General features: G+C 41.1%; 1 protein-coding gene across 2 annotated transcripts in view; it reads left to right on the top strand.

Moving 5' to 3' along the window:
* RDX (radixin) overlaps positions 1-12,047 on the top strand; it is an 88,584-nt gene that overhangs the window by 26,092 nt on the left and 50,445 nt on the right. For both annotated transcript variants that reach the window (XM_030200277.1, XM_030200278.1), the window contains exon 3: positions 8,117-8,200. In XM_030200277.1, the coding sequence (XP_030056137.1) occupies positions 8,117-8,200 (84 nt within the window). The remainder of the gene's footprint in view (positions 1-8,116; positions 8,201-12,047) is intronic.

The raw sequence follows: 12,047 nt of genomic DNA on the forward strand, positions 1-12,047 counted from the left end.
TGCAACTTTAAATAACTAAACACCTCACTACTAAGATGCACACAGTAGGCCAGCCACGAGATTGGGGCTATTCAGTCTTTTCAATTGTGTCACATATATGATTCTTTCCCAGTTGGTTAGATGTTGGCTTTCGAATAACTGATCTCTGAAGGCTAGAGTAGCAGACTTTGAGGAACTGGGGCAGATAGAGAAGTGTATATAGAAGTCCCACCTCCATTGCATCCAGATTTAGCTTGTGAATATTCATAGCACCATGCTGAATTCAAGAACTGCAACTCCTCATTTGACTACATATACCTAGAAAATCCTCAGCTGAAGACTTCATGGCAAGTGAGTTTGAAGATCAAATTTGGCCACCTAGAATAGTATGGAAAGCATGTATGATGCTTTTCAAACTGCATCAAAAGCATAAGCAGCTGCCATTGCACCTTGTAGATTAGCTTGGTTAAATTCCCTGTATCCTCCGAGAAAGTGTTCACCAAAGATCAGCAGACATTTGCTGCACAAGAGAACGTCTTTGGTGAATAGGTAGCGGAAACAGTGGATGGTATAATGGACCACTCTGCAACATTACAAACACTGGGGCTGCTGTAATAAAGTGAATGAAGCTTTGCACAGAGTGTAGTTTGGATTCTCTACTCAATTTTAGTATGGCCTCTCTATGCAGAAAGGAGTCTAGCACAGAAGAAAACTGTGCACAAAGACTTGTGTAGACATCAACTTATCTAAATCTAATGGTAATGAAGATATTGGCTATTAAAGTCGGATGGAAAGAAGTACATAGAAGATATGAAGTCTGAATGCATGGTTTTGTACCACTGGAGTCTTTAGTGTGTAGTCTATTGAGGAGCAAATATTTAGCTCATTCTTCGGCTATCATTAGTGAGGATTTAATTTCTTTTGTGTAGCTTTTTTGTTTTTATTGAAGGGAATAAATCAACTTAAAAAAAAAACAGGGTTTGAATAGCTGAGGTGATTGTATACCAAATGCAGGGCTGAGCGTCTGACATTTCACAGTCACTCCCTTGACTACATTAATTTTATATGATCTGTTCCTGGAGGGAATTCTGTGGAGGCACCAGCATTGTCGGCTCTTTTGTATTCCTCCTCACCCGCTAAGATTGCAGTGGTAAAAGGAGGTAGTGAATGACTTGGCCATGTCCTCCTCTGACAGCCTAAGTACCACTGTTCATCTGAACTACGGGGCTGTAAGCAGGACCACTTGGGCCTAGGACAGCAGAGGAGGAGAATGCAACCCGATGCATAGTTGTTCAGTTCCTCCTCTTGCCACTTCATTGGGGCAAGGAAAAAACACTAGACAAACTGAGGTTGGTAACACAAGGGTGGGAGTGGGGAGCAGCAGAAGCAAGCTGAGGGAGGTGTGCCATGAGGAGAGCAGCAGAAGCAAACAGGAATTGGAACATGCCACAGTGGGGAGTAGTAGTTGGTAGAGCAAATGGCAAGGTTGATCATTGGATCCAGGTTGGGGGCAGGTGGTTGGCACATGGAGGTAGGAGTTATTGGAGAAAGCTGGGGGCTTTGTGCTAAAGGGTTAGTGGTACAAGCTGGGGGAATGTGCCATTGGGCATAGGGGATCACTTGAGCAATGGGATGGGTGGGGCTCACTGGAGCTATCTGGGGGGTATACCATGGGGGGTGAGGGTTGCTGGAGGTTCTGTGCCATGGAGTTGAGGGTCAGTGGAGGTTACTGTAGCAAGCTATATAATTGATAGAGAAGAGTGAAGAAGTTGGGGTATGTGTGTGAGGAGGGGAGAAGCTGAGGTGGGACTATGTGCCAGGGATGGAATGGTGTGGTATATGCTGGGGGGGGAGAAGACATGGGGGTATATGTTGAGGGAGTGAGACAAGGAGAGGTGGGATTATATGCATTGGTGGGAGACCTTGGGGAAAACACAGGATTGGAAGTTGAAGGAAGAGAAAACTGAGGAGGGGGAGGGCAGGGGAAACTGAGGGGTGGAGAAAGAACTGGCTTTGGAACAAGAGTTGAGGAGGTGGGATCTAAGAGAGGGAGGATATCAAGTCTTATGATGGGGGAACTCTGCAAAATTTATAATTTTAAATTTTTTTACACAATTTTCCAAGGAGTAATATCTTTCTTATACACAATGTTCATTCCAAATACCCATAATAATGTGTACTCTTATAGCTCCCGATACAGTATCTGCACAAAATATTGATTCTACTGCTATCACATGCCTAATGTATATATGCTTCCATGACAGTTAGTGTGTTCTTCTTGCACTTTTTTGTACATGGTTTATTTGCATGTTTTGCTACATTTCAACAAACCAAGTGAAATAAAAGAAAAGAATAAATGCAAGCTAAAATGGAGGACTAGTGCCTCAATACAAACTGAAAAGAAATAGATGCTTACAGATGGCTTTATGCAGGATGCTAAGTTTAATCTGTCTGTTCAAGGCCTTTTTGAGAGAGAACCCGAATTCTATCCTAGAGGCATGTCTAAATGGTTTCAGTTTATCTTCTCTATTTTTGTTCTTGTGAAAAATAATTACAAGTTTCTCCCAACAAGTTTTTTTCTGGAGTTGATGTTTCTTCTCTCTCTCCCCCCCCCCCCCCCCCCCCCCAATTTTTTCTTTTCTTTTATTGAAGACAACCCCTAGTTATGGAGTCTGTCACACTGGCATTAATGATAGGCTTGTTTAAAAAGAAAGCAAAGTTGTTTACCCGATAGTGAACCTTCTCAGAAGGTACTTTTATGAGCAGTTATACACAGACATCCTCCTTCCACTGGGAATTTTCTCTCCTGTTACTTATCTTTACTGGAAATAAAGGCAGCTGTGGGGCTTCTGCTGTTTAGGTACTACCACACTTTCTCAGAAAATGCTTTGTTCTCAAAAAAGCTCAGTAAGTTCATTTCATTGTGAGACCTGTGATATGCCATATTCAGAGAACACTTTATTACAGATTGGCAGCTTCTGTTTTTCTGTAGAATCTGAGTGCATTTCAGGACCTGCCCTTTATGCTCTAATCCTTAATATTTAGGGCTGGTTTTCTGTGCTCACAATATCATCCCTATTGTGTTGGTGTTTTCTATTACGAGGGCTCTTAGTCTGCTGTGATGTTGCAAGGGCAGCAAAATTCGGGATGAGATTTTTGTGACAGGTAACTGCTAAAGAGTTTAGCCTACAGACTGGCAGTGTAAAGACACCTCCACCAGAAAGAAACAGAGAAAATGGTGGTATACTATATAGCCTACCCAGTGTGCCCATCCATTCCAAGTATTAAGGAGTCCCTTCTCTCATTTAGATAGTCTGTCCTATGCGTTCTTTAATGCAGAGAAAATCCTCATCGCCACTGTCTCTACTGGGATGTTCCACACATCCACCATCCTTATACCATCCTTTCTGTAAAATATTTTTCTTTAGATTACTCCTGAGTCTCTTCCCTTACGCCTTCACCATATGCTATCTTGTTCCAAAGTTTCCTTTCAATTGAAACAGGCCTGTCTTCTATGCATTTGTGCTTCAGAGCTGTTTAAGTATCTGTCATACTTCCACTTATCTGCCTTTCTTCTAAAGAATACATATTGAGATCTTTAAGTCTGTTCTTATATGCTTTACACAACAAAGACTACTGACAATTTTAGTTTCATCTTCTGGGCTGGCTGCATCTTGTTTATAACCTTTAGGCAATGCATTGTTCAGAACCACAGCTCTCCAAATGCAATCTCACCAAAGAATTATACAGAGATGCAAATCAGGACTTTTCGCACCTGAAACAATTTTTCAGACCCTGGTTTTACAGGAAAACGGCACTGATGTGACCCGGGACCCTGCTTTTACAGCCTTTGTTTATCCACTGTTTGAGGGGTTACCATTGTTATCAATATTATTTGACTTTTCACCTATCCAACAGTGGATCAGTCCCATTTATGTTGGAAAATTGAGACTTTATAATAATAGAAATAACCAATACAAAATAAAAATTCACTTGCAAACTAAATGTCTCTGAAATAAGAAGGATTTCAAGTGCTTTCGAAAAAGCAGATAAGATGTTTTTTTTAACAGATAATGGAAGAATATTCCATATTGGAACAGCATGAAAGAGAAGAGCCTTCTAAAAATTTCTTAAAACGCATACTGTTAAAAAAGCAGGGAAACTTAACTATTATCAGGCATTCAAGAATTTTGCTTGCCACAAGGATCTTTTTATTAGATTAGTCATGAAGTGGTACTAGTCAAAAGATAATTTTAAATACAAAACACACCAATTTAAAATACTAGTCTTGCATGAACTGGAAGCTGGTGAGGTTTCATTAGCAACAGAGTGGCCCTATGAAATCAATTAGCTGCCGTATTCTGGAGGAATAATAATGGAAACGCCAGAGTATAATGAATTACAGTAGTTTGTTACTTTGTTCTAGTAATATATAGAATGATCTTCAGAAAAATAAGACAATATGCTTAAACTTGAAAAAAAAAATTAAAACAAATTATTCATCTGCGGCTTAAAATAGAGAGGTGTCTGTTATTATGCCCAATACTTTAGCAGACCAATCTATAGACACATATTCAGATGGATTTAAAGGAAGGGTGCTGGAATGAAGTCCCAAAAAAACAACTAAACCAAAGTACCTTAGTTTTAGTAGCATTCAAGCTTAACATATTTGTAAGAGCCCAATTTTTTTCCTAAAAGCACAGTTCACTAACTTAGTATATGTCAGATGTATTAGTCCCTGTTCTTTCAGACTTACAAAGATGTTATGTGTATGAATAAAGATGCTTATCACTCTTCAGTTGAACTGAGCCTAATGAAGTCATTAAAAAGGAGAGACAAAACGGGAGAGCCTTGTGGAATACCACAAGGTGATTTCCAAACAGGAGACTTCTCTATCTTTCCTAACACTGTTAATTCCTAGTAATCAGAAACGAAATGAGCCAATACTAGACACATCCTGATATACCCAGCTCACTCAATTTGGCCAGTAACAGTTCATAATCGACTGTATCAAAGACATCTGAAATAACAAACTGCAAAGAACTGTTTACCTAAATGAAATACTTTCTTAACCTTGGATAGCAAAATAATTAACAATGTCCCAGTGCTATGCAGTTTCCTAAAACCAACTTGAATAGGGTGCAAAATATTAATTTCTAAGAGGCCAATATTCAAAGCGATTTAAGCGGGCAGCCTCTCCTGACCACTTAAATAGCTTCCCAGCACCTAACCAGGGATGTTCAGTGGCACTCGGTTAATATCCCTTGAGACCGCTCAAACAAAAAGTGAGCAGGTCAGGGGCAGCACTGGGGGCGACACTGGGGAGGAGCCCCAGGTTATGCGGGTGCCGGCAAGCTCTTTTAAGCTTGTTACAAGCTCTGGACAATGTGGGTCACATTATCCACTTGTGAAGAATATAAGGCCTGCTGTCCTCGGAGAATATCTGCTACAGGTAAATATCTTCACTGTTTTGAAAGATGGAAACTAAATAGGATGCTAATACATTTGGGATCTAGGATAAAACTGAGTGGAGGACTGGCCTAGTGATTAGGGTGGTGGACTTTGGTCCTGGGGAACTGAGGAACTGAGTTTGATTCCCACTTCAGGCACAGGCAGCTCCTTGTGACTCTGGGCAAGTCACTTAACCCTCCATTTCCCCATGTAAGCCGCATTGAGCCTGCCATGAGTGGGAAAGCACGGGGTACAAATGTAACAAAAAAACAAAATAATAAAAATACCTACATTCACGTTTACCTAACTCCATTTCCACACCATACTTTGTTGTATTTCCAGTTCCTTACCACAGCCAGTCAAGTCACTGTTGTAGGGTTTTTCAAGTTACTCATTGTTCCAGCTACTTGCTTTCGTTATTTAGGGGGTCTAGTTTGACTCACAGCTTTGCTTTTCTAAGCACATTTCTGAGGTCCTTCAACTTTGTTTTTCGACTCTTCTCTTCTTTTGATCTGTACCCTTTTGTTTATTCCAGTGGCATAGCCAGACTGCCAATTTTGGGTGGGCCTGAACCCAAAGTGGGTGGGCACAAAATTTTCTCTCTACCCACCCCCCCCCCCCCCCCCCCAGCAAAATTTAGTCACACTCAGATGCATTTGTCACACAGGGTAAAGTGCTGCTTTTCAGTGCATCCGATTTCAGACAATTTATTTAATAGCCTAATCCTTTTCAGTGAGCTTTCAGAGGCCAAAACCTCCTGCCTCAGGTCAGTATAATGCTGTTACGGTATCTTCTCCTGACCTAAGGAAGGAAGTATTGGTCTCTGAAACTTTATTAGCACCATATTACTTTATCCTAAATTAAAAATAAAATTATTTTCTTTACCTTTGTATGGCCATTTACTTTTTCTCATTGTGTTGCTCCCAGTCTCTAGATTCTGCTTTCCTTCGTTTTCACTTAACTCTTCTGCCAGGGTTTCCTGGCCATTTGTAATTTTTTCTTTGCTTTCTTCAATATTTTTCTGCCTCTCTCTGTGTCCAGATTTAATTCATTCTTACTATCCATTCTTTAATTTCCTTCATCTACATATGGCTTTTCATATTTTTCTCACCCTTGTTCTCCCCATGCCCCTTCCTCTTATTCTCCAATCTTTCACTACTCCCCCTTTCCATGCAGCAGCTCTCCTCTTTCTCTCCCCATCCTTCCAGTGTCTCCCCTCTCTCTCCCCATCCTTCCAGTGTCTCCCCTCTCTCTCCCCATCCTTCCAATAGTCTCCCCTCTTTCTTTCTGCATCCTTCCATCCAGTGTCACCTCTTTCTCTCACCATCCTTCTACCCATCTACCCTCTCTCCTGATCCTTCCATCTATTGTCTCTCTCCCTCTTTCTCTGCCATCCTCCCACCAGCCCCAGCTCCTATTGCCGGCCACTGCTGCTTTTCCTGATGAGCAGCAGGGCCGGCGCTACAAAAAGAAGAAGCACTCAGCTGACTGAGCTGAGCGCCAACGCAAACGACGACTCACTCGATGAGAAAAAATGTTTTTTAAAAAATGCGGCACCGCAGGCAGCCTCTTAGCATTGGATGCTGGCTCTGCAGGCTCCTCCCGTCTCTTACATCACTGCCCCTGCTTCGCTCCAGGGGCAGTGACGTAAGAGACGGGCGGAGCCTGCAGAGCCAGCAGCCTGCAGTGCCGCGTATTTTTTAAAACATTTTTCTCGTCGAGTCGTCGTTTGCGTTGTGCTTCTTCTTTTTGTAGCACCGGCCCTGCTGCTCATCAGGAAAAGCAGCAGTGGCCGGCAATGGGAGCTGGGGCTGGTGCGGGCCTGAAGGAAAAGTGGGTGGGCGGGCCAGAGCTGAAATTGGGTGGGCCTGGGCCCTCCCAGGCCCACCCGTAGCTACGCCCCTGGTTTATTCTTGACTTTAATTCTCTACATACTGCTCTTCAAGCTGTACTCTTTTCCCGCTTAGACTACTGTAATGTGGTCTAAGCCGGTCTTCCCCTCTCTCAGATTAAAATACTTCAAACACTTCAGAACTGTGTCATATGCTTTCTCTGTAAAGCCAAGCATTATGATAGAGCTTCACCTTTAACTTAATAAACTTCATTAGCTCTTAACTTCCTGTTAAATTCTGGTTTCTCTTTAAAATTCTTTCTCTTGTGCACACTGGTGTCCCTGTTTACCTTGCAAATTTAATTACCTCCTCCACCCCTTCTCATAGTCTCAGATCATTTGATGCTAATAGACTGTTATTCCCAGGCCTAGAAGTATTTTATATGAATCTACCCATCATTCAGCCTTTTTCTGTTTGGTTCCCACACTTTGGAATAACTTACCCGGTATCCTTTGCAGTGAATGCTTTTTTACTAAATTTAAAATTCTTCTTAAGACCCATTTCTTCAAAGAGGGTTTTTGCCTGATTTCTGTTTCTGCGCTTGAGTGGGATCCTTTTGTGGGTAGTGTGCGCTCTGCTGACTGGACTAGTGTGAGTGTTCACTGTCCTATTATGGCATCCCTGTCTGATTTTATCTTGAATGGGTTATCTTTTTATTATAAACCACTTGGACCCTCCTTTGTTGGAATTGGCGGTATATCAAATTTTTTATTAAACATAAACATAAATGTTGCATACAGACCTTAATATGTATGATCCGAGTACAACAATTTTGTTTGGTTTTGCTTTCATAGATTAATGTTCGAGTTACCACAATGGATGCAGAGCTGGAGTTTGCTATCCAGCCCAACACAACTGGCAAACAACTCTTTGATCAGGTAATCTTTTAGTATATGGAAGCTTATTATAAAGGAATAATTTAGAGGACAGTTTCTAAAAGTTATTTACCTGGGTAAATGAGCTATTTGGAAGTTGCCCACCCTCCTGTGCAATGAATGAGCAGAGGTTTTCCTGGAGGCAGGGTTAGGGTGGGGATTGTTACAGAGCATGTAGTCCCTGTATTATCAAAACTACGCTTATTTTAATTGGGGAAAATATAGTGCTTGTGTAAAAAGGCCTTGTGGACTTTGCAACTTTGCGGGTAGTGTAGAATTCCCTTTTGTATGTGCTAATCAGCTTGCAGTGCCTTAAGTCTGCAGCAGAAAAAGCAGTTGTTGGCAGGTGAGAGAGGTAAAGTAATTTATTTGGAGTGAGAGTAATATAGTCCTGACAAGTAGGTTGATGCAGAAAGCTAGTTCAGCTAGAAGTGTGCAGTTAACCACAAGGTATAACATGTACATTACTGGGTGCACAATGCACAAAGGGGTTCAGTGTAGAAGTTAACTTACATCATATATATGACTGTATAGTACATTCATTAAAATGAATTGTAATAAGGCCATTATGTATTATTCCACTGTGCACAGAAGTTAAAGGGATTTTACTGCTGGCTTTTTTTTCTTTTTACTGCCACAGTGCACATAAGTAAAAGGGGATTTTACTGCTGGCTTTATTTTTTTTTTTTTACTGCAATCATAGCAAATACATACAACTTTAAAAGATAGAACAGGAAGGTAACAGCTCTGTGAGCACGTCTGACGAAAACAAAAGTACTAGCACACATCTGTGCATGAACTTGAATGTTTTGTGCATAAATGTTAGCCTTGCAAAACTTTTCCGTGCAATAAATTTTTTTTGAGACCAATATTTATGCATAGAAAACTTTCCACTTCATGCACAGAAGTGTGCTGGTACATTTGTTTTCTTCAGATGTGTGCTTAGTGAAGCTGCCCTTACCACCGATTCAGCAGATTTTCCCTGACTTTAGCATTCAAGTTCTACGTGCTTTGAATTTGCATTCATTAGTTTACTGTTTCACTGCAGAATATTTTCTTGTCAATCTCACAGTAGAAGTTCGCTCAGCCATTGGCATTGGCTCTACTGTATTGCTTTCTGTATTAACCTCAAGGACACGTTGGATGATGTTATAAAATCTTTGTAGTTATGAACTAGCTTTAGATTGTCAGGGCACCACTTTATTTTTCTTTCCATTTTGTAATTTATAGGGAGAATCATTTACCATAGCTTCTGATCCATATCAATATTCTAGCTTAGTGTTACTAATTTGTTGTGTGCTTATATACTTTACAGTGTTAGCAATTATAGAGTTAAAAGTAAGTCTCTTCAGAATATGTTCAGGACTGACAATTAGACAGACTAAGCATTTGCCTGGGATGGCAGTTTCTGAGGGCTGGCAAAGAGAAGCTACAGTCAAGGCAAAATCAGTAGTTCCTGACAGCTTCATCAATGTGTGCTTTTACCCACAGTGGATATGGGTAACATAGTAGCATAGTAAGTGACGGCAGATAAAGACCTTAATGGTAGTTTTCAAATAGTCCATTTATCTGGTTAAATAGCTTTTGGAATTTCCCTCGTATATTTGAAAAAAAAATAATTATTATAATGTCCAATTATGCATTTTGCTGGATCATTCTGGGAATGGTAGTGTTGGGGTGACCATGATAATTGACTTTAGCCTCGTCCTCCTCCCCCCCCCCCCCCCCCCCCACCCCCCCAGAGATTTTCATAACTAAAGATTTACCCAGGGCAGCTAAGATCCTCGTACTTGGCCATCTTTAGATTTGTGCCTTTTGGTGTACCAGATGTTACCAGAATCCACTAACAATATATCCTGCATTATCTATTTTTTTGTTTTGTAGCATAGTAAGTGATGGCAGATAAAGACCTGAATGGTCCATCCAGTCTGCCGAACAGTCATATTCATTATCAATTCAAGATTAAATCAACAATGAACGTGATATTATATACTTGATCATGGTCTTTCTTTGGTGTTACTGGGACATAGACTGTAGAAGTCCTTATGTTCTAACTACTGGAGTTGCTGTCTAAGCTCACTTCCAGCCTATCCGAATCTGTCTTGTCATTTGCAGGACACAGACCATAAAAGTCTGCCCGGCACTGTCCTCACGTTCCAAATACAAGTAGTTTTATGAAAGCTACTTGTATTAAATCACACACCATTTATCATATTTAGGTAAATCTACTAGTTCATGCTTTTGAAAGATTACATGTTTGTTTAGGAGGGACAATTGCAGATTGTACTTGGAAGTTCTGTCAGACTTGATTACATAAGCTAATGAAACTTTCCTGCTTTGTATTGTCTCTAGTCATTTGTACCCCGCGCTTTCCCACTCATGGCAGGCTCATTAGCATAAAAGCTCAGGATCTTTTTTTAATTTTTTTTCTTATTTAGCCACCAGTCCAGAGACATGTATTTATATTCCTTTCCAACCAGCAGATGGAGGTAGAGAACAGAGTCAATCCTGTGACATCACCAGTATAAGGGCTGGTGTAGACTAGTGAAGCTCAGTGTTTCTGTGCCTCCAGCAGATGGTACAAGTAAGGCTGTCGTGCTAGGGTAATGAGGTAGGCCCAGCTTCCTGGGGAATAGACTGCAGTCTACATCCAGCAAGGTCAAGCCCACTGGGACCTCAGCTGTTAGGGTTTGGGAGAGCCTCAAGCTTTGGTCCACAATAAAAAAAAACATAACTGAAGGAAAGTATGAGAGCAGTCAGATGGTAAGCCCTTAGGCAGCAAGGGGCCTTACCGGACAGTGCCAGGTCCCACATGTTCATATGTGTTTTTCTGAGTGGTAGGTGCTTTGGGGGAGGTACTCTCTGCAGTCAATTGCTTGTTTCCAGTGTTGGCTAGGAGGAAGTACACAGTAGCAGGCATGTGAGCGCCATGACTAGCTGCAGCCTAATCTTGCCCCTAAAGCCAGTGAGAAGATCATAGAGGGAATTGTCCTGAGCCCTGGCTGAGACTTGTCACTGCTGAGTTAGCTAGACTCAGTGGGAACAGTGGCCATTTTAATTCTTACATGCCAAAGCACAGGGGACAACATGACAATGGAAGTTAGTGGTTTGTGTGTGTGTGGGGGGGGGTCCCTTGGGCCTCACCCCCTTGTAATAGAGTTACTGGCTTTGCGGTGTCCTAGGGCTTCTCAACTCAGTCATCAGGGCACACCGAGTCAGTCAGGTTTTTCAAGAGATCCACAAGACAGTTGCCTACCAAGGAGTTTGTGTGTATTATCCTAGTAGGAGCTTGAGATCAGAGATGGCGATAGTCTTTCTCTTGATTCAGTTGTTCATGTTAGACATCACGACATAAGACTTGCAGCTTTCTCTATAGCAGGGATTTCATTATGGAATTGTTGAACGGGCAGTTACATTTATGTGCAGAGGCTTTGCAGTTTAAAGTCTTTTAAAGTCTTTTAAAGTCTTTTAAACACTTTGTTGTTTGAAGCTTTTACATAAGAAAGATTGAAATGATATATGCAACTTTGAGACAGTTTTTCCTGATATTATGAGATCTAGCACTTTGTTTAATTTTTAAGAGTGTTTGTTTTAATGTTTTTAAATTGTTATTTTATGTTTTGTTTTTTTGTGCGCTGTTTTGTTTTAAGCAATACAGAAATGTGGAAAATAAATAAATAAATGGAAAATATCTCGTATGCATATTTTTTGTGGATATCCTGAACAGCCTGACTGGCTGGGTGTGCCCCAAGAACTGGGTTGAGAAGCACTATCATGGGGTCTGACATGATGATCCTTTACCAGAGCCTGTGTATGCAAGGTTCTGGATGAAGATATGGGCAGGAGTGTG

This window comes from Microcaecilia unicolor, chromosome 4, assembly GCF_901765095.1.
Source record: "Microcaecilia unicolor chromosome 4, aMicUni1.1, whole genome shotgun sequence".
Taxonomy (NCBI): Eukaryota; Metazoa; Chordata; class Amphibia; order Gymnophiona; family Siphonopidae; genus Microcaecilia; species Microcaecilia unicolor.